Source organism: Mobula hypostoma, chromosome 16 (genome assembly GCF_963921235.1).
Source record: "Mobula hypostoma chromosome 16, sMobHyp1.1, whole genome shotgun sequence".
NCBI lineage: Eukaryota > Metazoa > Chordata > Chondrichthyes > Myliobatiformes > Myliobatidae > Mobula > Mobula hypostoma.
This window is the reverse complement of record NC_086112.1, coordinates 24,126,152-24,150,355: the sequence shown is the minus strand read 5'-3', so window position 1 is coordinate 24,150,355 and position 24,204 is coordinate 24,126,152. Positions and strand designations below refer to the sequence as shown.

The 24,204-nt window shown below is 44.0% G+C and overlaps 1 protein-coding gene across 8 annotated transcripts in view; it reads right to left on the bottom strand.

Annotated features, from left to right (window-relative positions):
- apc (APC regulator of WNT signaling pathway) overlaps positions 1-24,204 on the bottom strand; it is a 216,515-nt gene that overhangs the window by 115,216 nt on the left and 77,095 nt on the right. For 6 of the 8 annotated variants that reach the window (XM_063068650.1, XM_063068647.1, XM_063068646.1 and 3 more), the window contains one exon: positions 15,031-15,189. In XM_063068650.1, coding sequence (XP_062924720.1) covers positions 15,031-15,171 — 141 coding nt within the window. In that variant the 5' untranslated portion in view covers positions 15,172-15,189. Of the gene's footprint in view, positions 1-15,030; positions 15,190-24,204 lie in introns of those variants that run through there. The other 2 variants (XM_063068652.1, XM_063068653.1) reach the window with 2 other exon arrangements.

Here is a 24,204-nt window from a genome sequence, read left to right as displayed (position 1 = left end):
CGCATTCTCCCCAACAAAAGGTACAATTGCATGGCAATCAGTGTAATTCTTTACACTACAGGTTTCCTCCGCCATCCGAAGGTAGAGCGTTCCTATGAAACGGTTCATAAGCCGGAAGGTCGTAAAGCAAAGAAGCAATTACCATTTATTTATATGGGAAAAATTCCTGAGCGTTCGCAGACCCAAAAATAACCTACCAAATCATACCAAATAACACAAAAAACCTAAAATAACAGTAACATATAGTAAAAGCAGGAATGATATGATAAATACACAGCCTATATAAAGTAGAAATACTTTTCCACAATCATTGCCTGCACTGTTCTCCATAGCGAAAATCTCACGCAAGCGCTCTCGGCAAAAACACGGCACAAGCGCTCTCCAGTAACCTTTAAGCTATGAAGCCGCCAAATCATAATAAATAACACATAAAAATACACAGCCTATATAAAGTAGAAATAATGTATGTACAATGTAGTATCACTTACAGCTTGCCGAGCACACTGATGATTGTGTGCTAGACTGAGTCGTTGGAGGTTGGGGTGGTGCAGTGGCCCCTACCCTCCAGGCCGCAGATCGATACCGGGCCACAAAGAATGCAGGGGTGCAGTGGTGGCCGGTACACACCCAGCACATCTTTAAGAAAAAAACCGAAATAAACAAGCTAATTAATTAGGTGCCGCCCGGCACCTAATTAATCAGCTTGTTTATTTTGGTTTTTTTCTTAAAGGTGTGCTGGGTGCCTCCCAGCTACCGCTGCATTCTCCGCGAATAGGTATCTGTCTGCGGCCCGGGGGTTGGGGTGTTGGGACACTGGGGTGTCATTTCATCGTCGTCTGTTTCCATCAGGGCAGGCAGGTCATCTTCTTCGATCTCTTCCTGCCTCGATGTCGAAGGTCGAGGTTCGTCGTCTACTGAAGGTTTGTTTGACTGCTAGCCTTGCGCATTTTTCTATCATACAGTTCTTTCTAAGCACTCAAACCATCCTCCAAATTTGCCCTAAACCTACATACCCTTTCAAAATTAATATCGTACTTTTCTGCAATCATTGTTGTCAATTGCAACGAAAATCTCACGCAGTTGCTTCACGTTCAGTTCCTGGTTGACTTCACTTTCGGTCCATTCGCTACTGCATTCGGTTTCGATTGTTATCCTTTCCTCTTCCAATTGCATCTGCTCTTCATCTATCAGTTCTTGGTCATGGGATGCCAAAACCTCTTCAACATCATCTTCGTCAACTTCTACAAGCCAAACGCACTTTGTCCTTACTTTGTTCACCACAATCGAAACGCTTAATTATGTCTAGTTTTACGCTAAGTGTAACACCCTTACGAGCTTTTTTAGGCTTTTCCAATACCTTAGAACTCATCTTGCAAACGGCTGCTCACAGGCACGTGTTTAAGCAATGCCGGCTAGAATGCAGTTCCAAAGCTGGGGGAGGAGCTTGGCTGCTCAGGGCATGTGCTGCTTTTTTTCCGTGCGCTGCTTTTTATCGTGCGCAGCTTTTTATCGTGCGCAGCTTTTTATCGTGCGCAGCTTTTTATCGTGCGCAGCTTTTTCCGAGCGCTGCCTTTTTTCCTAACAGTGAAAACACCTTCTGTTAGCAAAAACAGGGAACTAATGTAGGTCTTTCATCACAAGATCACCAGACAAAGGAGCAGAAGTAGGCTATTCGGCCCATCCAGTCTGCTCCGCAGCTCCCCCATGAGCTAAATTATTCACCCATCTAGTTCCAATTTCTGGCTTTTTCCCCCATATCCCTTCATACCCTGAGTAATTAGATACCTGTCAATCTCCTCCTTAAACACCCTCAATGATCGGGCCTCCACAGCTGTACGTGGCAACGAATTCCACAAATCCACGACCCTCTGGCTAAAAAAATTTCTCCTCATCTCTGTTTTAACTGGGTACCCTCTAATTCTAAGACTATAGCCTCTTGTCCTGGACTCACCCACCAAGGGAAACAACCTTTCCACATCTATTCTGTCCAACCCTTTCAACATTCGAAATGTTTCTATGAGATCCCCTTTCATTCTTCTATACTCTAATAAATACAGTCCAAGAACCAACAAATGCTCCTCATATGTTAGCCCCTGCATTCCAGGAATCATCCTCGTAAATCTTCTCTGAGCTCTCTCCAACATCAGTACATCCTTTCTAAGATAGGGGGCCCAAAACTGCACACAGTATTCCAAATGAGGTCTCACTAATGCCCCATAGAGCCTCATCAACACCTCCTTACTCTTATACACTATTCCTCTTGAAATGAATGCCAACATAGCATTCGCTTTCCTTACCACCGATCCAACTTGGTGGTTAACCTTTAGGGTATCCTGCACGAGGACCCCCCAAGTCCCTTTGCACTTCCGATTTTTGAATTTTCTCCCCATCTAAATAATAATCTGCCCGATTATTTCTTCTTCCAAAATGTACAACCGTACATTTGTCAACGTTGTATCTCATCTGCCATTTCTTTGCCCACTCTCCTAAACTGACTAAGTCTCTCTGCAACCTTTCCGTTTCTTCAACATTTCCTGCTCCTCCACCTATCTTGGTGTCATCCGCAAACTTAGCCACAAAACTATTTAATCCATAATCCAAATCATCGATATACATCGTAAAAAATAGCGGCCCAACACCGACCCCTGCAGAACACCACTAGTAACCAGCAACCAATCAGAATAGGATCCCTTTATTCCCACCCTTTGCTTTCTGCCTATCAGCCAATGCTCCACCCATTTCAATATCTTTCCTGTAATTCCATGGGCCCTCATCTCATTAAGCAGCCTCATATGCAGCACCTTATCGAAGGCCTTTTGAAAATCCAAATACACAACATCCACAGCCTCTCCCTTGTCAATCTTATTCGAGATTACCTCAAAAAATTCCAATAGGTTGGTGAGGTAGGATCTTCCCTTCAGGAAACCATGCTGGCTTCGGCCTATCTTGTCATGCACCCCGAGGTATTTCATAACCTCGTCCTTGAGTATTGATTCCAATATCTTTCCAACTACCGAAGTCAGTCTAATAGGTCTGTAATTTTCTTTTTGCTGCCTCCTATAGCGGAACTACATTTGCAACCTTCCAGACCTCCGGAACCATGCCAGAGTCTATTGATACCTGGAAGATCATTTACAATGCTTCCACAATCTCCAAAGCCACCTCCTTCAGAATCCTTGGGTGCACCTCATCCGGACCGGGAGACTTATCTATTCTTAGTCCACTTAGCTTCCCAAGCACTTTCTCTCTAGTAATCTTGACTGTACCTACTTCTATTCCCTGATACCTCTGGCTATCAGGTATATTGCTCATGTCTTCCACTGTGAAGACTGATGCAAAATACTCATTCAGTTCCTCCGCCATCTCTTTGTTATCCATTATAATTTCTCCAGCATCATTTACAATCAGTCCCGTATCTACCCTTGTCACTCTTTTACTCTTCATATATTTAAAAAAAACTCTTAGTATCCTTTTTTATGTTAATCGCCAACTTCCTTTCATAATTCATCTTTTCTTTCCTAATGACTTTCTTAGTTTCCTTCTGTAAGTTTTTAAAAGTATTCCAGTCCTCATTTTTCCCACTAATTTTTGCTTCCTTGTACGCCGTTTCTTTTGCTTTTATTTTTGCCTTCACCTTGCTCGTTAGCCACATTTGTGCCATTTTTCCATTCATGATTTTCTTTTTTCTTGGAATATATTTTTCTTGCATTTTCCTTATTTCTTGTAGGAATTTCATCCAATTCTGCTCTGCCGTCCCTCCATTTAGCTTACTCTTCCAATCGACTTGGGCCAGTTCCTCTCTCATACCACTGTAATTTCCCCTGTTCCACTGAAATATCGATACACCTGATACCAGCTTCTCCTTTTCAAATTTGAAACTGAACTCAATCATATTATGATCACTACTTCCAAGGGGTTCCTTTACCTCCAGTTCCTTAATTGCCTCAGGTTCGTTACACAGCACCCAATCCAAAACAGCCGGTCCCCTGGTGGGCTTCTGAACAAGCTGCTCCAAAAAGCCATCCTGTAGGCATTCTACAAACTCCCTCTCCTGAGATCCAGTACCTTCCTGACTTTCCCAATCCACTTTCATATTAAAATCCCCCATAATTATCTTGACATTTTCCTTCTGACACGCTTTTTCTATTTCCAGCTGCAACTTGCAGTCCACATCCCAGCTGCCGTTTGGAGGCCTGTATATAACTGCTATTAGTGTCTTTTTACCCTTGTCATTTCTTAATTCTACCCATAAGGATTCTACCTCTTCTGATCCTAAGTCCCTTCTTTCTATTGATTTGATATCATTACTTACCATCAGGGCCACGCCTCCCCCCCCCCCCACCTTTACCTACCTTCCTATCTTTCCTATACACTGTGTATCCTTGGATATTCAGCTCCCAATCACATCCATCATTTAGCCATGACTTGGTGATGGCTACAATGTCATATCTTTTAACCTGCAGCTGTGCAGCAAGGTCATCCACTTTATTTCTAATGCTGCGTGCATTTAAGTACAGTACATTTAAATCAGTATCAGTTGCCAATTTTGCTATATTTCTATTTTGCAGCAAATTATCCTGTATATTCACCTGCCTGTCCTTCTTGCCATCTTTGCTGCACAGTAGTTTTGACTTATTTCCATTTTCCTCTTCCTTGACCCTAACACCTTCATATCAGTGAGGTTTCTTAAAGCAAACATGCGAAAAGCAGGGGACACCTGTACTTGTATTCTGCACATAAAAAGCTTCAACAAGAACCCAATGAGAAGCTTATCCCAAAAAATTGGTGGTGTTATTGATAGTGAAAGAGTAATGCAATTATTATCCAAAGTAAAGTGAATCAAAATTGAATTCATAACAGAACACACAAAACCATGGTGACAGGTTGTTTTTGTGACTGAAAGTCTGTGGTCAGTGGTGTCTGCAGGGATCAGTTCTACTCATCATATGGATGCAAATTTGAGGATGATTATTAAGTTCATAGATAATGAAAATTAGTGGTGTTATTGATGGTGATAAGACTGAGGTAGCAATTTTTTCTTAGACACATTCTCAAACAATAAGATTTGGCTCCTCCCTCGTCTCCCCCCCATCCACTTAGAACAATATTGATCATTTGATAAATTAAGCAGATTAATGAAAAAATGGAAGTTAGCTCTGTCAAGTGCAACATGATGCATTTTGGGATTAAGAGCTAGATATACATATACATGGGAGGGATTACGGAATACAGGTGTCCCCAGCTTTTCGAACATTCACTTTACGAAACCTCGCTGTTACGAAAGACCTACATTAGTTACCTGTTTTTGCTAACAGAAGGTGTTTTCACTGTTACGAAAAAAGGCAGCGCGCGCGCCCCCAGCAGCCAAGCTCCTCCCCCAGAACTGCATTCTAGCCGGCATTGATTAAACACGTGCTTGTGAACAGCCGTTAGCAAGATGAGTTCCAAGGTATCGGAAAAGCCTAAAAGAGCTCGTAAGTGTGTTACACTTAGCGTAAAACTAGACGTAATTAAGTGTTTCGATCGTGGTGAACTAAGTAAGGGCAAAGTGAGTTTGGCTTGTGGAAGATGATGAAGATGATGCTGAAGAGGTTTTAGCATCCCATGACCAAGAACCGACAGATGAACAGCTGATGCAATTGGAAGAGGAAAGGATAACAATCGAAACCGAATGCAGTAGCGAACGGACTGAAAGTGAAGTCGTCTAGGAACTGAACGTGAAGCAAGTGCGTGAGATTTTCGCTACAATTGAAAACAATGATTGCAGAACAGTACAATTTTAATTTCAAAAGGGTACGTAGGTTTAAGGTAAATTTGGAGGATGGTTTGAGTGCTTACAAAGAACTGTATGATAGAAAAATGCAAGAAGCTAAGCAGTCGTTTTTCAAGCCTTCCACATCAGCCACAGCAGACGACGAACCTTGACCTTCAACATCAAGGCAGGCAGACATAGAAGATGACCTGCCTGCCCTGATGGAAACAGACGACGATGAGATGACATCCCAGTGTCCCACCACCCCAACCCCCGGGTCGTGGGCCGATACATTGCTGCAGAGAAAGCAGCGGTAGCCGGGATGCACCCAACACATCTTTAAGAAAAAAGCCGAAATAAACAAGCTAATTAATTAGGTGCCGCCCAGTGATCGCCACTGATCAGGGCCAATATTTACATGCCAGACAGCACCTAATTAATTAGCTTGTTTATTTCGGCTTTTTTCTTAAAGATTTGCTGGGTGCATCCCGGCTACCGCTGTACTGCTGCATACTTCGCAGATCGGTATCGGTCGCTGCCTGGAGGTTGGGGACCACTGCACCACCCCAACCTCCGACGACTCAGCTTAACACACCATCATCAGTGTGCTCGGCGTTGTGTTCCCAATTCCAGTAAGTGATACCACACTGCACATACATTATTTCTACTTCATATAGGCTGTGTATTCTTATGTGTTATTTGGTATGATTTGGAAGCTTCATAGCTTAAAGGTTACTGGACAGAGTGTTTCTGCCAAGAGCGCTTGCGTGAGATTTTCGCTACAGAGGACAGAGCGGCAATGATTGTAGAAAAGTATTTCTACTTTATTTAGGCTGTGTATTTGTCATATCATTCCTGATTTTACTATATGTTACTGTTATTTTAGGTTTTATGTGTTATTTGGCATGATTTGTAGGTATTTTTGGGGTCTGCGAATACTCACAAATTTTTCCCATATAAATAAATGGTAATTGCTTCTTCACTTTACGACATTCCGGCTTACGAACTGTTTCACAGGAACGCTCTACCTTCGGATAGCGGGGGAAAACTGTATTGAGGAAGAGAGATCCCTACAGGAGGAGAGGGATAGACACAGACAGATAAAGTCATTGAGTATGTTGACCTTCATTGTTGAACATAGAATATAAAAGCAATGAATTATAGTACACCTTTATAAAACTTTGGTTCAGCCATAGCTGGAGTATTGTGTAATTTTCTGGTCACCACACTATTGGAAGGATGTGAATGCGCTGGAAGAAATGCAGAGAAGATTTACGAGGATGTTGCCCAGTACTGCATGATTCAGTTATTGGAAGCCAGACAGATGGGGCTTGTTTTTCTTAGAGTAGAGGTGGCCTGGGTAGTGGGGGTGGGGGGGGGCGAACTTGATCAAAAAGATCCACATAACAAAATTATTAGTGCCACAGATAGGGTGGATAGTGGGAAACCTGCCTATAATGGAGATGTCTAAAACCAGAGGCATTGATTTAAATTGAGTAAGAGGGTTAGAAGGGATCTGAGGGGAGTTTTTTTTATCCCTTCTAGAATCTGATTCCAGGCTACAATTTGAAACACTGGTGATCGGGGTAATTACTCTCAGAACACTTAAAACAACTGGATGAGCATCTGAATCGCCAAGGCAGAGAAGAAATCCTGAGATTCATCAGGATGTTGCCTGAATTAGAGAGCATGTCCTATGAGGAAAGGTTGAGCGAGTAAGGGCTTTTCTCGTTAGAGCAAAGGAGGATGAGAAATGACTTAATAGATGTGTACAAGAGGCATTGATAGAGTGGACAGCCCGTGCCTTTTCCCAGGGTAGAAATGACTAACACGAGAGGGTATAATTTTAAGATGACTGGAAGAAAGTATAAGGGCAAAACCAGAGGTAGGTTTTTATTATACACAGAGAGTGGTGGGTGCATGGAATGTGCTGCCAGGGTGGTAGTAGAGACAGATACATAAGGGAGACTTAAGCGACTTAGGTAAGTACATGGATGAAAGAGGGAGGGAAGTGTTAAATTAATCTTCGAATAGGTTAAAAGGTTATTACAACATCATGAGCCAAACGTCCTGTACTGTGCTCTTTTATGTTCTATCGGACTATGGACCAAGTGCTGGTAAATGGGAACACTAAAGCTGGGTACCTGATTGTCACATAGACACAGTAACCTGAGGGACAAATCTGGCCATCTAACGAACGTAATTCCAGTTAATTGGGGCAGCCGCTCATTTGGGACAACTCTTAAAAGAACAAAAACTAATTGAGAAAATAATCAAGATTTCCTTCATTTATTTGAGATAATATGCTACAACTGGGACAGGAGACTGTTGCTGAACAGTTTCTAACTAGAATTAGTTACGTGGACTTGTGAGACAATTAGACAATACACCATGCTTGGAGTGAACAGTTTTTAAATAGTGTCAGTTGCATGTGTTTGTGTTCAAAAAGCAGTGATTTTTATCACTGATAGTTGGCAAGAAATAAGCCATAAGATAATTCAAAACTGTTATGCTCACTGCAGTTTCAAGCATTCAGGCCTGGGCATGCCAGAAACAGCCAGGAGTGAAAATGAAAGAATTTCACTACTTCAACAAGTTAGGTACTATGAAGAATTTGAAGGTATGGACAATCATCTGGAATATTAGGCAGTCGACTATCTGCACTAGGTGCCTGCACTGATTTTATTCATTTACAGTTAATTAAGTGGGTCGGGGAGGAGATACATCTCTACCAAAGGAGATGCAAGGCTTTCCTTCCCTCTACAACCCTACAGGTCACCCTTGAGCAAGGTGTGGCACCTGCTTAGCCCACTGCTCAGGGTCACATGAAGACATGGGAGCAGGTGGTGGATGGTCGTATGAGTAGCTGGAGCATAACAAAAGTCCTGGTTATGTGACCACCGATGCTGGGAAAACAACATCTGAAGAGTATTGATAATGGTGAGCGTCACCCTTCTTGTAAAGATACTGGCCAGAAGGCAATGGCAAACCACTTGTATAGAAAAATTGGCCAAGAACAAACAAGGGCAAAGACCATGTCATGCAACACGGCACAAAATGATGATGATGAAAGTTAATCAAAAGAACACACTGGATGATTTTTTGGCTAATTCGGGCAGTTAATGTACTGGTCCCAATGTGTTCTAATTAACCGAATCCACGGTATATGCAAAAAAATAAGTACCTATCTATAAGAATATGGAAACCCAAAGTTAAGGATGAACTGGAAACACTTGGCAGGTTGGCCAACATCTGCTGAAGTGAAACAGAGTTATTGTATCAGGTTGAGAAACATGCAACAGAATTGGGAAATAAAACACAAACAACAGGAATTCTGCAGATGCTGGAAACGTCGACTGCACCTCTTCCTATAGATGCTGCTTGGCCTGCTGCGTTCACCAGCAACTTTGATGTATGTTGTTGGGAAATAAAACAAGTTACTTGCAGATTAGCAAATTTATTACATTCCCCACTCTCCCAGTTCTGAAAAGTTGTTGACTTAAATTATTAACTCCATTTTTGTTTCAATGGGTGCTACCTGAACTGCTGTGAATTCCGTAAGGTCATAAGCTATAGGAGCAGAATTCAGCTATTTAGCCCATCAAGTCTGCTCCAGCATTTCATCATGGCTGATCCAATTTTCCCTCTCAGTCCAAATCTCCTGCCTTCTCCCTGTATCCCTTCATGCCCCGACTAATCAAGAAACTATCATCCTCTGCCTTAAGTGTACCCAATAACTTGGCCTCCACAGCTCCTGTGGCAATGAATTCCACAGATTCACTACTCTCTGGCGAGAGAAATTCCTCCCCATCACTGTTCTGAAAAGATGCCCCTCTAATCTGAGGCTGTCCCCTCTGGGGTTAGACTCTCCCACCATAGGAAACATCCTCTCCACATCCACTCTTTTGAGGCTTTTCACCATTCGATAGGTTTACATAAAACACAGAATAGTACAGCACAGTACAGGCCCTTCAGCCCACTACACTACCCTTATCTATATGTCTGGTCACCTCCTCAAAGAACTCTATCAGGCTTGTTAGACACGGTCTGCCCTTCACAAAGCCATGCTGACTGTCCCTGATCAGACCATGATTCTCTAAATGCCCATAGATCCTATCTCTAAGAATCTTTTCCAACAGCTTTTCCACCACAGACGTAAGGCTGACTGATCTATAATTACCTGGACTATCCCTACTATATTTTTTGAACAAGGGGACAACATTCTAGGTGTCCTTGTTCATCAGTCCCTGAAAGTAAGCATGCAGGTACAGCAGGCAGTGAAGAAAGCTAATGGAATATTGGCCTTCATAACAAAGGGAATTGAGTATAGGAGCAAAGAGGTCCTTCTGCAGTTGTACAGGTCCCTGGTGAGACCACAGCTGGAGCATTGTGTACAGTTTTGGTCTCCAAATTTGAGGAAGGACATTCTAGCTATTGAGGGAGTGCAGCGTAGGTTCATGAGGTTAATTCCCGGGATGGCGGGACTGTCATATGTTGAAAGATTGGACCAACTGGGCTTGTATACACTGGAATTTAGAAGGATGAGAGGGGATCTGATTGAAACATATAAGATTATTAAGGGATTGGACACGCTAGAGGCAGGAAACATGTTCCCAATGCAGATATAGATGGGGGAGTCCAGAACCAGAGGCCACAGCTTAAGAATAACGGGTAGCCCATTTAGAATGGAGTTGCGGAAAAACTTTTTCACACAGGGGGTTGTGGTTCTGTGGATAGCTCTGCCTCAGAAGGCAGTGGAGGCCAATTCTCTGGATTCTTTCAAGAAAGAGTTAGATAGAGCTCTTAAAGATAGCGGAATCAAGGGATATGCAGGGAAGGCAGGAATAGGGTACTGATTGTGGATGATCAGCCATGATCACAGTGAATGCTGGTGCCAGCTCGAAGGGCTGAATGGCCTACACCTATTGTCTATTCACCTCCCTCCAATCCTCCAGTACCATTCCCGTAGACAACGAGGACATAAAGATCCTAGCCAGAGGCTCAGCAATCTCTTCCCTCGCCTCGTGGAGCAGCCTGGGGAATATTCCGTCAGGCCCTGGGGACTTATCCGTCCTAATGTATTTTAATAACTCCAACACCTCCTCTCCCTTAATATCAACATGCTCCAGAACATCAACCTCACTCATATTGTCCTCACCGTCATCAACTTCCCTCTCATTGGTGAATACCAAAGAGAAGTATTCATTGAGGACCTCGCTCACTTCCACAGCCTCCAGGCACATCTTCCCACCTTTATCTCTAATTGGTCCTACTTTCACTCCTGTCATCCTTTTGTGCTTCACATAATTGAAGAATGTCTTGGGGTTTTCCTTTACCCTACTCCCCAAGGCCCTCTCATGCCCCTTTCTTGCTCTTCTCAACCCCTTCTTAAGCTCCTTTCTTGCTACCCTATATTGCTCAATAGACCCACCTGATCCTTGCTTCCTAAACCTCATGTATGCTGCCTTCTTCCACCTCACTTGTCACCCATGGTTCCTTCACCCTACCATTCTTTTTCTTCCTCACCGGGACAAATTCATCCCTAACATCCTGCAAGAGATCCCTAAACATCAACCACATGTCCAAAGTACATTTCCCTGCAACAACATCATTCCAATTCACACCTGCAAGTTCTAGCCTTATAGCCTCATAATTTACCCTTCCCCAATTAAAAATGTTCCTGTCCTCTCTGATTTTATCCTTTTCCATGATAATGCTGAAGGCCAGGGAGCAGTGGTCACTGTCCCCCAGATGCTCACCCACTGAGAGATCTGTGATCTGACCCGGTTCGTAACCTAATACTAGATCTAGTATGGCATTCCCCTCAACATACTGTGACAGGAATCCATCCTGGACACACTTAACAAACTCTGCCCCATCCAAACCCTTGGAACTAATCAGGTGCCAATCAACATTAGGGAAGTTAAAGTCACCCATGATAACAACACTGTTATTTTTGCACCTTTCCAAAATCTGCCTCCCAATCTGCTCCTCGGTTTCTCTGCTGCTACCAGGGGGCCTACAGACTACTCCCAATAGAGCAACTGCTCCCTTCCTGTTCCTGACTTCCACCCATACTGACTCAAAAGAGGATCCTGCTACATTACCCACCTTTTCTGTAGCTGTAATAGTATCCCTGACCAGTAATGTCACCCCTCCTCCCCTCCCCCCCCCATCCCTTTTAAAGCACTGAAATCCAGGAATATGGAGAATCCATTCCTGCCCTGATGCCAGCCAAGTCTATGTAATGGCCACTACATCATAATTCCATGTACGTATCCAAGCTCTCAGTTCATCACCTTTGTTCCTGATGCTTCTTGCATTGAAGTACACGCACTTTAGCCCTTCTACCTTCCTACCTTTACACCCTATATTCTGCTTCTCTTTCCTCAAAGCCTCTCTATATGTTAGATCTAGCTTTACTCCATGCACTTTCAATGGGGTCACCCTCATTCTTCTGAATTCCAATGAATAGAGGCTCAGAGCCATCAAATACCACTCATGTGACAAGCCTTTCAATACCAGAATCATTTTCTTGAACCGCCTTTAAACTCTCTCTGGTGCCAGCACATCTTTTCTTTGATAAGGGCCCAAAACTGCTGACAATACTCCAAGTGAGGCCTCACCAGTGCTTTATAAAGCTTCAACATTACATCCTTGCTTTTATATTCTAGTCCTCTTGAAATGAATGCTAACATCACATGTGCCTTCCTCACCACCGACTCAACCCATAAACGAACCTTTTGGGAATACTGCAGGAGGGCTCCCAAGTCCCTTTGCACCTCAGATTTCTGAATTTTGTCTCCATTTAGAAAATAGTCAACTTTCATTTTTTTCTACCAATGTGCATAACCATATACTTCCCGACACAGTATTCTATCTGCCACTTCTTTGCCCATTCTTCTAATCTTTCTAAGCCCTTCTGTAGCCTCTCTACTTCCTCAAAACTATCTGCTTCTCCACCTATCCTTGTATCTTCTGTAAACTTGGCCACAAAGCCATCAATTCATCATTCAAGTCATTGACATTTAACATTTTCTGTTTTTATTTAATTTATTTCTACTAGCTGTTTTCCTTCCTTGCTCTATCTTATCCCTGATTCTTTGAATCCTGTGAAATAACTTTAAAAATCCAGATATACTCCATCCACTGGTACCCATTCACCTACAGTGAAGAAAATGATTTTTCACTGCCATTTGTAGTTATAAGGTGGATCTCACTGTCAGAAGGTGCAGCTCTTTTTAGAGCCTCCTTTCCCTGTGAGGTGTTTGTCACCACTTGAGAGTTTTGATATGATCCATTAGCTGTGCACTGCTCAGCTTTGCTTAGTACGGATGTGGTCTTGAAGTATAGCTTCTGAATGGCATCTCATTTTCAGGTATGCTGGGTACTACGTCTGACAATGTTCTTGACCTGCTATTCTGCATTTCTCACTGAGCAAGGTCTGGTCCTGTGGCTTAATAATGAAGGTACTTTGAGGAGTAGGACCAGCTATGAGATGTGTTCAATTGTAGAATACAAATTTGCTGCCTTTGAAGCCCCTCTATGTCTTCTAGACATGTAGTTTAGGATATAGTTTTGAGCTGGTAGATCTCTTCTGAATTCCTTCTCATCCAGCACGGTGAGGTCTGAATTAAATTTGAAGACAGAACAGTGCCTCAAGAATTTTGTTCACTGTTATTAACAATATCAAGGACAGATGCATCCTAAAATTAAGTTATTGAAATGATTCATCCTTTGTGTGTTGGTCATTTTATCTCATAGAAACATAGAAAATAGGTGCAGGAGTAGGCCATTCGGCCCTTCGAGCCTGCACCGCCATTTATTATGATCATGGCTGATCATCCAACTCAGAACCCAGCCTTCCCTCCATACCCCCTGACCCCTGTAGCCACAAGGGCCATATCTAACTTCCTTTTAAACATAGCTAATGAACTGGCCTCAACAGTTTGCTGTGGCAGAGAATTCCACAGATTCACCACTCTCTGTGTGAAGAAGTTTTTCCTAACCTCGGTCCTAAAAGGCTTCCCCTCTATCCTCAAACTGTGACCCCTCGTTCTAGACCTCCCCAACATCGGGAACAATCTTCCTGCATCTAGCCTGTCCAATCCCTTTAGGATCTTATACGTTTCAATCAGATCCCCCCTCAATCTTCTAAATTCCAACGAGTACAAGCCCAGTTCATCCAGTCTTTCTTCATATGAAAGACCTGCCATCCCAGGAATCAATCTGGTGAACCTTCTTTGTACTCCCTCTATGGCAAAGATGTCTTTCCTCAGATTAGGGGACCAAAACTGCACACAATACTCCAGGTGTGGTCTCACCAAGGCCTTGTACAACTGCAGTAGTACCTCCCTGCTCCTGTACTCGAATCCTCTCGCTATAAATGCCAGCATACCGTTCGCCTTTTTCACCGCCTGCTGTACCTGCATGCCCACTTTCAATGACTGGTGTATAATGACACCCAGGTCTCGTTGCACCTCCCCTTTTCCTAATCGGCCACCATTCAGATAATAATCTGTTTTCCTATTTTTGCCACCAAAGTGGATAACTTCACGTTTATCCTACCATAAAATCAATATCGACAGCTGTTAGAAGAGGTGTCACCAAGCCACTGTGATTGATACTACAGTCTTGGACCCAGAATAAACATGTTGGCCTCATTACTCTCAATGATTAAATGATGGTGCCCAGCATCAGCTGAAGGAGGTGTTAAGCTGAAATGACAGAACTGAGCAAGAATTCCAGAATGTTTTTTAAGAGTCTGCTAATTCAATTGGGTTGGGTGTGCCTTTGATACATGCAAAACATTTTCTTAGAAATAAGTTTAGTGGTCATCTTTACCATTATCTTGTATTTTTATACATAGTGGCCTTATAAAACTTGGTGACTAGATAGGCTATTGCAGCTGAGAAAGAGTAAGAGTCAGCTGTGTGCTGTTTTCAAGAGCTGCATATAATTCAGCTAAGTCACTGATGTTTCTTTAAAGGATAGTTTTGATCAAACTCTCACTTACCTTGTGCCTAATTTCAACTCTGGATTCAACCTGCAACAAGCCCTTTACCAACATTACAATACTTTGGATATCAGAAAATGTATAGAATCTAACATATTCAATTTTACTGCAATGAAAGCAGCTCTCAATAACTACTACACTGCAAATAACTAATTACACAATGTTTTGGCTAACAACTTCTAGTACCAAATGCCAAACAGCAAGAAAATATCTGATTAGGATGAAAAGTGATATCCAGTCTTGTATAAAACTTGAAATGTACCTTCATGTTGGATGCCTCTGTCTCGAGTTGTGTCAAATGGTTTGAGTTATCTTCTAATTCTTGTCGCAGATTTGAATTCTCCATTTTAAGTGCCTCAACTTGCTTCAGGAGCTGATCATATGAAGCTGATGATGTAGCCATCCTGAATGAGATGGTGACCTATTTTGGGGAGGGGAGGGGAGGGGAGGGGGGAGAGAAAACAGGAAATTCCAGCATTAGAACAGGATTTTTAAAAAACTGTTAATAGATATGCATTATACCTGTCTATAATCTACACACTTCAACTTTTATAAATGCAATACTTACTGCATATTGACTATAGGTAATGATACTTCCATTTTTTTTTTCAAACTTTAACTTGTATATTTGACTTTTGAACTTCAGTGCAACAAAGATCACCCAGTCGAGCTGAACCTACAGAACCCTCTTCACAAACATTTGGGATTTTTTACCCAAATATTTCAATCACATCCAATATAACAGTCATGAGACACAAGACACAGAATTAGGGCTGTTTGGGCCATCGAGTCTACTCTGCCATTTAGACAAGATTAGAATAATTATTTACTATGATAACAATGCTGCTCAATACTTTTAGAATTTAATTTGGTGCCTTTATGTGTATGTTATGCAGCCTCAGGGAGCAAACCAAAGAACAAATAAGGATATTTTTGGCCACCATTCCCCATCCTTGCCACAGGACATGCGCTATCTCATGTGAGATCTTGCTGTGTTGATTTAAATTACTCCAGAAAATTTGCAAAATACTGGTGGAGGGGAACAAACAAAAACTGAATCACATGACAAACAACATCATATGAAAAAAACTGAGATTCAACATTAAACAATTCTGAAGCTGAGGAGAGAGCTATAAAGCAGGGCCTTCATGTCTGGTACAGGGAGTGTTCCAGATATTCCCATGTATGAATGAGCATAAAAAGCTGGTCAACAGAAGGTTACAGAATACTGTTGGAGTGCATGCTTCAAATTCTTGGGGGATGTTGGATGAGCTCTTGACTAAAGGAGTCAATGTAGATGGATGGTCTTCACTTCAAAGCCCGAACCAATGTCTTTAATGGAAGTAAACCAGTGATTAGGAAATACTTGACCTAATTTAGCAGGAGGATGGGCACAAAGTTGAAACGTTTCCCACAAATATTTCAACTTTGTGCCCATCCTCTTGATAAATTAGGTTACACCTTTCCCGAACAAAACCTGGCTCAAAGAAGTGAGTACTGAAATAAGCAGTGATAGGTTGATGGTGCTAGTTGGAGAGTGGAAATCGAAATGAAGTATGAAATGTTGTGAACTTCAGGTGGACCAAGGGTTCAAAGCAAGAAATTGATTAATATCACAAATGAATGACTCACAGTAGAAATGGTCAGTTCTGATACTGAAAGTGGCAATGTGCCCAGATGTTGTACAATAATATTAATCCTCAAACACAAGAAAATCTACAGATGCTGGAAATCCAAAGCAACACACACAAAATGCTGGAGGAACTCAACGGGCCAGGCAGCATGTATGTGAAAAATTACTGCTCAAACCTCTTCCTTCTCACCTAAAACTTATCCCCTCTAGTTTTAGCCAACCTAACAAGCAAAACAGACATTGGTTATCTTTCCAATCTATTTCTCTCAATTTCATATGCCTCTTATCATGTTATCCCTGAGCCTCCATCACTCCACAGGGAAAAAATCCAGCCTATCCAATCCCTCCTGGTATGATCTACAATCCAGGCAACATCTTTATGCTGTTAGACAAAAACAGGAGGTAGCAAATCCAGGTGCCAAACAATGTTAAAAAAATACAGAAAAGCAAAATGGAGAAAAGAGGGGATTTCTCGCAGATATTGAGACATCTTAAAAACTTAGAATAAAAGTGGTGAATGCAATTTTTTTTATAAAGCAATTTATGATGCATGAGAAAATACTTTCACAAAATCCAGGAAAAAACAATGTATTACTCTGCAAAATGTAAAAGGCCTCAACACAGTGGCATTTGTGAAATGCATCCCAAAAAGTCTATATATGCAGGCCCCACTTGGGAGGGCTCTTACACCCTTCACATACATGAGTAAAAATTTTTACATTACATCTCCATCTAAATGTGCAATCATAGTAATTTATAATAACTTATAATAAATAGAATAGTCAATGTAACATAGAAATACACTCAAATCAGTGTGAGTTAATCAGTCTGATGGCCTGGTGGAAGAAGCCGACTCAGAGTCTGTTGGTCCTGGCCTTTATGCTGCAGTACCGTTTCCCGGATGGTAGCAGCTGGAATAGATTATGGTCAGGATGACTCAGGTCCCCAATGATCCTTTGGGCCCTTTTTTCACACCTGTCTTTGTAAGTGCGCATGCGCTGGTCGTGCATGCAGCCTGTTACAGTCGCTCCGACTAGTTTTCTTACTTTTTAAACTTTTTTAACTTACGTTATTTGTTGGGTTTTTTTCACAGTAACACGTTGAAGCTGCACCCTCTCTAACATGCTGGTGGAGAGAGTTTTATTTGGGTTTTTAGCACTGGAAATAGTTACATTCGGACACGTCTCATTAGCGAGGCAGCAGTATGGTCGCATTGTTTATTCCAGGGACCAGATGACTGCGCTTATGCTGGCCGGTTTAGCGAACAGAGCGGCGGACACCCTGGCTGAAATCTGGAGGAAAACACACAGAGGATGCAAAGGGGGATCAAAAAGATGAGGGAAGAGGACCGGGTCGAGACAACAGAGGTTTATGGAGAAGAGAAGTTATAAGCCGTGTCTCCCCTCTCTCATTATGGGCAATGCGAGATCGCTGGGTAATAAAATGGACGAGTTGACGGTGCTAGTCAGGAGTCAGAGAACATTTTGGGAGAGCAATGTTATGTGTTTTACTGAAACGTGGCTGCACGAGGACATACCCGATCAAAACATTTCCATAGAGGGCTTCCAGACCGTTCGGGCTGACCGGAATTGCACTGAGAGTGGTAAGCGTATAGGAGGGGGGCTTAATGTTCTGGTAAACAACAGATGGTGCAATCCTCGTCATATTACGATCAAGGAACGTGTTTGTAGCCTGGATATTGAACTTTTTGCTGTTGGACTCCGGCCATATTACTTGCCAAGGGAAATCTCACATACAATTGTGGTTGTTGTGTACATCCCTCCCTCTGCCAACCCGATGTCGACGTGTAACACTGTCATAGCCAGATTACAAACCCAGCACCTGAGTGCCCTCATTACCATCTCGGGCAACTTCAACCATGTTACCATGGCTAGAACACTGCCCAACTTCACGCAGTATGTGAGCTGCACAACCAGTAGGGAGAGGACTCTGTATTTGATGTATGCTAACATTAAGGATGCATACAGCTCCTCTCCCCTCCCCCCATTGGGAAGGTCAGATCACAACCTGGAGCATCTAAAACCCTTCTATGTGCCTCTGGTGAAGAGTAAACCTGCAACCTCGAGGACAGTGAGGAAATGGTCAGAGGAGGCTTATGAGGCACTCCAGGGTTGTTTTGAGGTGACAGACTGGCAGGCACTCTGTGAGCCACATGGAGAGGATATTGATGGGCTCACAGAATGCATCACTGGTTACATCAACTTCTGTGCGGACTGCAATCTTCCGATAAGAACTGTCCTTTGTTATTCAAATAACAAGCCGTGGGTAACAAAGGACATTAAGGACATCCTGAACGCTAAAAAGAGGGCGTTTAGAGATGGAAATAGGGAGCAGCTGAGGGAAATACAGAGGAACCTGAAAGCCAGGATCAGGGAGGCTAAAGACAGGTACAGGAGGAAACTTGAGTGGAAACTCCAGCAGAACAACATGAGAGAGGTCTGGAGGGGGATGAGGACCATCACTGGGTTCCGGCAAACTAGTAACAGAGGAGCTGAAGGCAGTGTGGACAGGGCCAATGAACTTAACCTGTTCTTTAACAGATTTGACATTGTAGCCCCTGCCCATCCCCCATGAGTCATCTGTTGTCGGTCCCCAACCAACACATATTCCACTCTCCCCTCCTACCCCTCCTCACAGTCCCCCACCCTGCTCTCATGACTATATTCCTCCCCCACACGAAACCACCACGGTGGGCTTCACAGCTGAACAGGTGAGAAGACAGCTGAAACGTCTCAACCCAAGCAAGGCTGCAGGCCCGGATAGTGTCACTACCAGGGTGCTCAAAGCCTGTGCCCGTCAGCTATGTGGAGTACCTCGCCATGACTTCAATCTGAGCCTGAGTCTCCAGAGGGTTCCTGTGCTGTGGAAGATGTCCTGCCTCATCCCTGTGCTGAAGACGCTGTGCCCCAGCGGCCTCAATGACTACAGACCAGTGGCATTGACTTCCCACATCATGAAGACCCTGGAGAGACTTGTTCTGGAGCTGCTCCGGCCTATGGTCAGGCCACACTTAGATCCCCTCCAGTTCGCCTACCAGCCCCGACTAGGAGTTGAGGATGCCATCGTCTACCTGCTGAAACGTGTCTATGCCCACCTGGACAAGCCAGCAAGCAGTGTGATGGTCATGTTTTTTGACTTCTCCAGTGCATTCAACACCATTGGCCCTGCTCTGCTGAGGGAGAAGCTGACAGCGATGCAGGTGGATGCTTTCCTGGCATCATGGATTCTTGATTACCTGACTGGCAGACCACAGTACGTGTGCTTGCAACACTATGTGTCCAACAGAGTGATCAGCAGCACTGGGGCTCCACAGGGGACTGTCTTGTCTCACTTTCTCTTCACCATTTACACCTCGGACTTCAACTACTGCACAGAGTCTTGTCATCTTCAGAAGTTTTCTGATGACTCTGCCATAGTTGGATGCATCAGCAAGGGAGATGAGGCTGAGTACAGGACTATGGTAGGAAACTTTGTCACATGGTGTGAGCAGAATTATCTGTCATAGTCATAATCATACTTTATTGATCCCAGGGGAAATTGGTTTTCATTACAGTAGCACCATAAATAATAAATAGTAATAGAACCATAAATAGTTAAATAGTAATATGTAAATTATGCCAGTAAATTATGAAATAAGTCCAGGACCAGCCTATCGGCTCAGGGTGTCTGACCCTCCAAGGGAGGAGTTGTAAAGTTTGATGGCCACGGGCAGGAATAACTTCCTATGACGCTCTGTGCTGCATCTCGGTGGAATAAGTCTCTGGCTGAATGTACTCCTGTGCCCACCCAGTACATTATGTAGTGGATGGGAGACATTGTCCAAGATGGCATGCAGTTTAGACAGCATCCTCTTTTCAGACACCACTGTGAGAGAGTCCAGTTCCATCCCCACAACATCACTGGCCTTACGAATGAGTTTGTTGATTCTGTTGGTGTCTGCTACCCTCAGCCTGCCGCCCCAGCACACAACAGCAAACATGATAGCACTGGCCACCACAGACTCATAGAACATCCTCAGCATCATCCTCAATCTCTTCAGGAAATAGAGACGGCTCTGACTCTTCTTATAGATAGCCTCAGTGTTCTCAGACCAGTCCAGTTTATTGTCAATTCGTATCCCCAGGTATTTGTAATCCTCCACACTGACCCCCTGGATGGAAACAGGGGTCACCGGTACCTTAGCTCTCCTCAGGTCTACCACCAGCTCCTTAGTCTTTTTCACATTAAGCTGCAGATAATTCTGCTCACACCATGTGACAAAGTTCCCTACCGTAGCCCTGTACTCAACCTCATCTCCCTTGCTGATGCATCCAACTATGGCAGAGTCATCCGAAAACTTCTGAAGATGACAAGACTCTGTGCAGTAGTTGAAGTCTGAGGTGTAAATGGTGAAGAGAAAGGGAGACAAGACAGTCCCCTGTGGAGCCCCAGTGCTGCTGATCACTCTGTTGGACACATAGTGTTGCAAGCACACATACTGTGGTCTGCCAGTCAAGTAATCAAGAATCCATGATACCAGGGAAGCATCCACCTGCATCGCTGTCAGCTTCTCCCTCAGCAGAGCAAGGCCAATGGTGTTGAACGCACTAAAGAAGTCAAAAAACATGACCCTCACAGTGCTCGCTGGCTTGTCCAGGTGGGCGTAGACACGGTTCAGCAGGTAGACGATGGCATCTTCAACTCCTAGTCGGGGCTGGTAGGTGAACTGGAGGGGATCTAAGTGTAGCCTGACCATAGGCCGGAGCAGCTCCAGAACAGGTCTCTCCAGGGTCTTCATGATGTGGGAGGTCAATGCCACCGGTCTGTAGTCATTGAGGCCGCTGGGGCGCGGCGTCTTCAGCACAGGGACGAGGCAGGACGTCTTCCACAGCACAGGAACCCTCTGGAGACTCAGGCTCAGGTTGAAGTCATGGCGAAGTACTCCACATAGCTGACGGGCACAGGCTTTGAGCACCCTGGTACTGACACCATCCGGGCCAGCAACCTTGCTTGGGTTGAGACGTTTCAGCTGTCTTCTCACCTGTTCAGCCATGAAGCTCACCGTGGTGGTTTCGTGTGGGGGAGGGGTATAGTCATGAGAGCAGGGTGGGGGACTGTGAGGAGGGGTAGGAGGGGAGAGTGGAATATGTGTTGGTTGGGGGCCGACAACAGATGGCTCATGTGGGGGATAGGCAGGGGTCACAATGTCAAATCTGTTAAAGTTAAAGAACAGGTTAAGTTCGTTGGCCCTGTCCACACTGCCTTCAGCTCCTCTGTTACTAGTTTGCCGAAAACCAGTGATGGTCCTCATCCCCCTCCAGACCTCTCTCATGTTGTTCTGCTGGAGTTTCCACTCAAGCTTCCTCCTGTACCTGTCTTTAGCCTCCCTGATCCTGGCTTTCAAGTCCCTCTGTATTGCCCTCAGCTCCTTCCTTTTTCCATCTCTAAATGCCCTCTTTTTAGTGTTCAGGATGTCCTTAATATCCTTTGTCACCCATGGCTTGTTATTTGAATAACAAAGGACAGTTCTTATCGGAACACTGCAGTCCACACGGAAGTTAATGTGAAAAAGACTAAGGAGCTGGTGGTAGACCTGAGGAGGGCTAAGGTACCGGTGACCTGTTTCCATCCAGGGGGTCAGTGTGGACATGGTGGAGGATTACAAATACCTGGGGATACGAATTGACAATAAACTGGACTGGTCAAAGAACACTGAGGCTGTCTATAAGAAGGGTCAGAGCCGTCTCTATTTCCTGAGGAGACTGAGGTCCGTTAACATCTGTCGGATGATGCCGAGGACGTTCTACGAGTCTGTGGTGGCCAGTGCGATCATGTTTGCTGTTGTGTGCTGGGGGAGCAGGCTGAGGGTAGCAGACACCAACAGAATCAACAAACTCATTCGTAAGGCCATTGATGTTGTGGGGATGGAACTGGACTCGCTCACGGTGGCGTCTGAAAAGAGGATGCTGTCCAAGTTGCATGCCATCTTGGACAATATCTCCCATCCACTACATAATGGACTGGGTGGGCACAGGAGTACATTCAGCCAGAGACTCATTCCACCGAGATGCAACACTGAGCATCAAAGGAAGTCATTCCTGCCTGTGGCTATCAAACTTTACAACTCCTCCCTTGGAGGGTCAGACATCCTGAGCCAATAGGCTGGTCCTGGACTTACTTCCTGGCATAATTTACATATTACTATTTAATTATTTATGGTTTTATTACTATTTAAATATTTATGGTGCAACTAACAAAAACCAATTTCCCTCGGGGTCAATAAAGTATGACTATGACTATAAATATCCTGAATTGTGTGAGATTCACAACTACAGATGTGCTGGGCTGTCCGCACCACTCTCTGCAGAGTCCTGCAACTAAGGGAGGTATAGTTCGCATACCAGGCAGTTACGCAGCCTGTCAGGATGCTCTCAATTGTGCCCCTATAGAAAGTTCTTAGGATTTGAGGGCCCATACCAAACTTCCTCAACCGTCTGAGGTGAAAGAGGTGCTATTGTGCCTTTTTCTCCACACAACTGGTGTGTACAGACCACGTTAGATCTTAGGTGATGTGGGTGATGTGGATGCTGTGGAATTTGTTGACACATGCAGCTGTGGAGGACAGGTCGTTGGGTGTATTTAAGGCAGAGATTGATAGGTTCTTGATTGGATATGGCATCAAAGGTTACAGGGAGAAGGCCGGGAACTGGGGTTGAGGAGGAGATAGAAAAAAGGATCAGCCATGATTGAATGGCGGAGGAGACTCGATTGTCCAGATGGCCTAACTCTGCTCCTATATCTTAGAGTGTAACTTAAAGCTGTTTACCCTCTCAGCCCCAGATCCACTGATGTCAATAGGGGTTAGCCCGTCACGAATCTTCCTGTAATCCACAACCAGCTCCTTTGTTTTTGCGACATTGAGGGAGAGGTTGTTTTCTTGACACCACTGTGTCAGAGAGATGACTTCTTCCCTGTAGGCTACCTCGTTATTGTTTGAAATTAGGCTAATCAACGTAGTGTCGTCAGCAAACTAAATTAGCAGATTAGAGCTGTGGGTGGCGACACAGTTATGGTTATACAAGGAGTAAAGGAGGGGGACCTAGTGCACAGTCCTGAGGGGCTCCTGTGTTGAGAGTCAGAGGGGTGGAGGTGAAGGAGCCCACTTTTACCGGCAATCTGACAGGAAGTCCAGGATCCAGCTGCACAAAGCAGGGTCAAGGCCAAAGTCTCTGAGCTTCCTGTCAAGCCTGGAGGGAATTATAGTGTTGAATGCTGAAATGAAGATGTTTTGGAGAACATTTGGATTACCAGGAGGAAGTATTTGAAGCCTTACAGCACTTTAAGGTGGATAACTTCACCAGCACTTGAACTGGTACATTGGTGGACTTTGAGGGAGGGTGGTATGTTGAATACCGGGTGAAATGCTAAGTCTTTGGGGTAAGTGCAAGTCTATGTCTTTGCTATTGCCTATCTCACACTTGTGCTTGGTGATGGTGCTGATGCTTGCTTTTTTTTTGCCAGTGGGGGGAGGAGGGATTGTTGCTCGCTGCCGCTTACGCGCGGGAGGAGGGAACTGGTGGGGGGGAGACTTTAGGGTTCTCACATTTAACTGTCATTCATTCTCTGGAGCACTTCTCTGTATTCGTGGATGTTTGTGAAGAAAAAGCATTTCAGAATTATATTGTATACATTTCTCTAACATTAAATTGGACGTTTGAACCTTTGAACCTGCAGATATACTTGTTTCACTGATAGCCAGTGGTCAAGTTTACAAAGACAGGAAGGTGACTAATGTTCCATTGT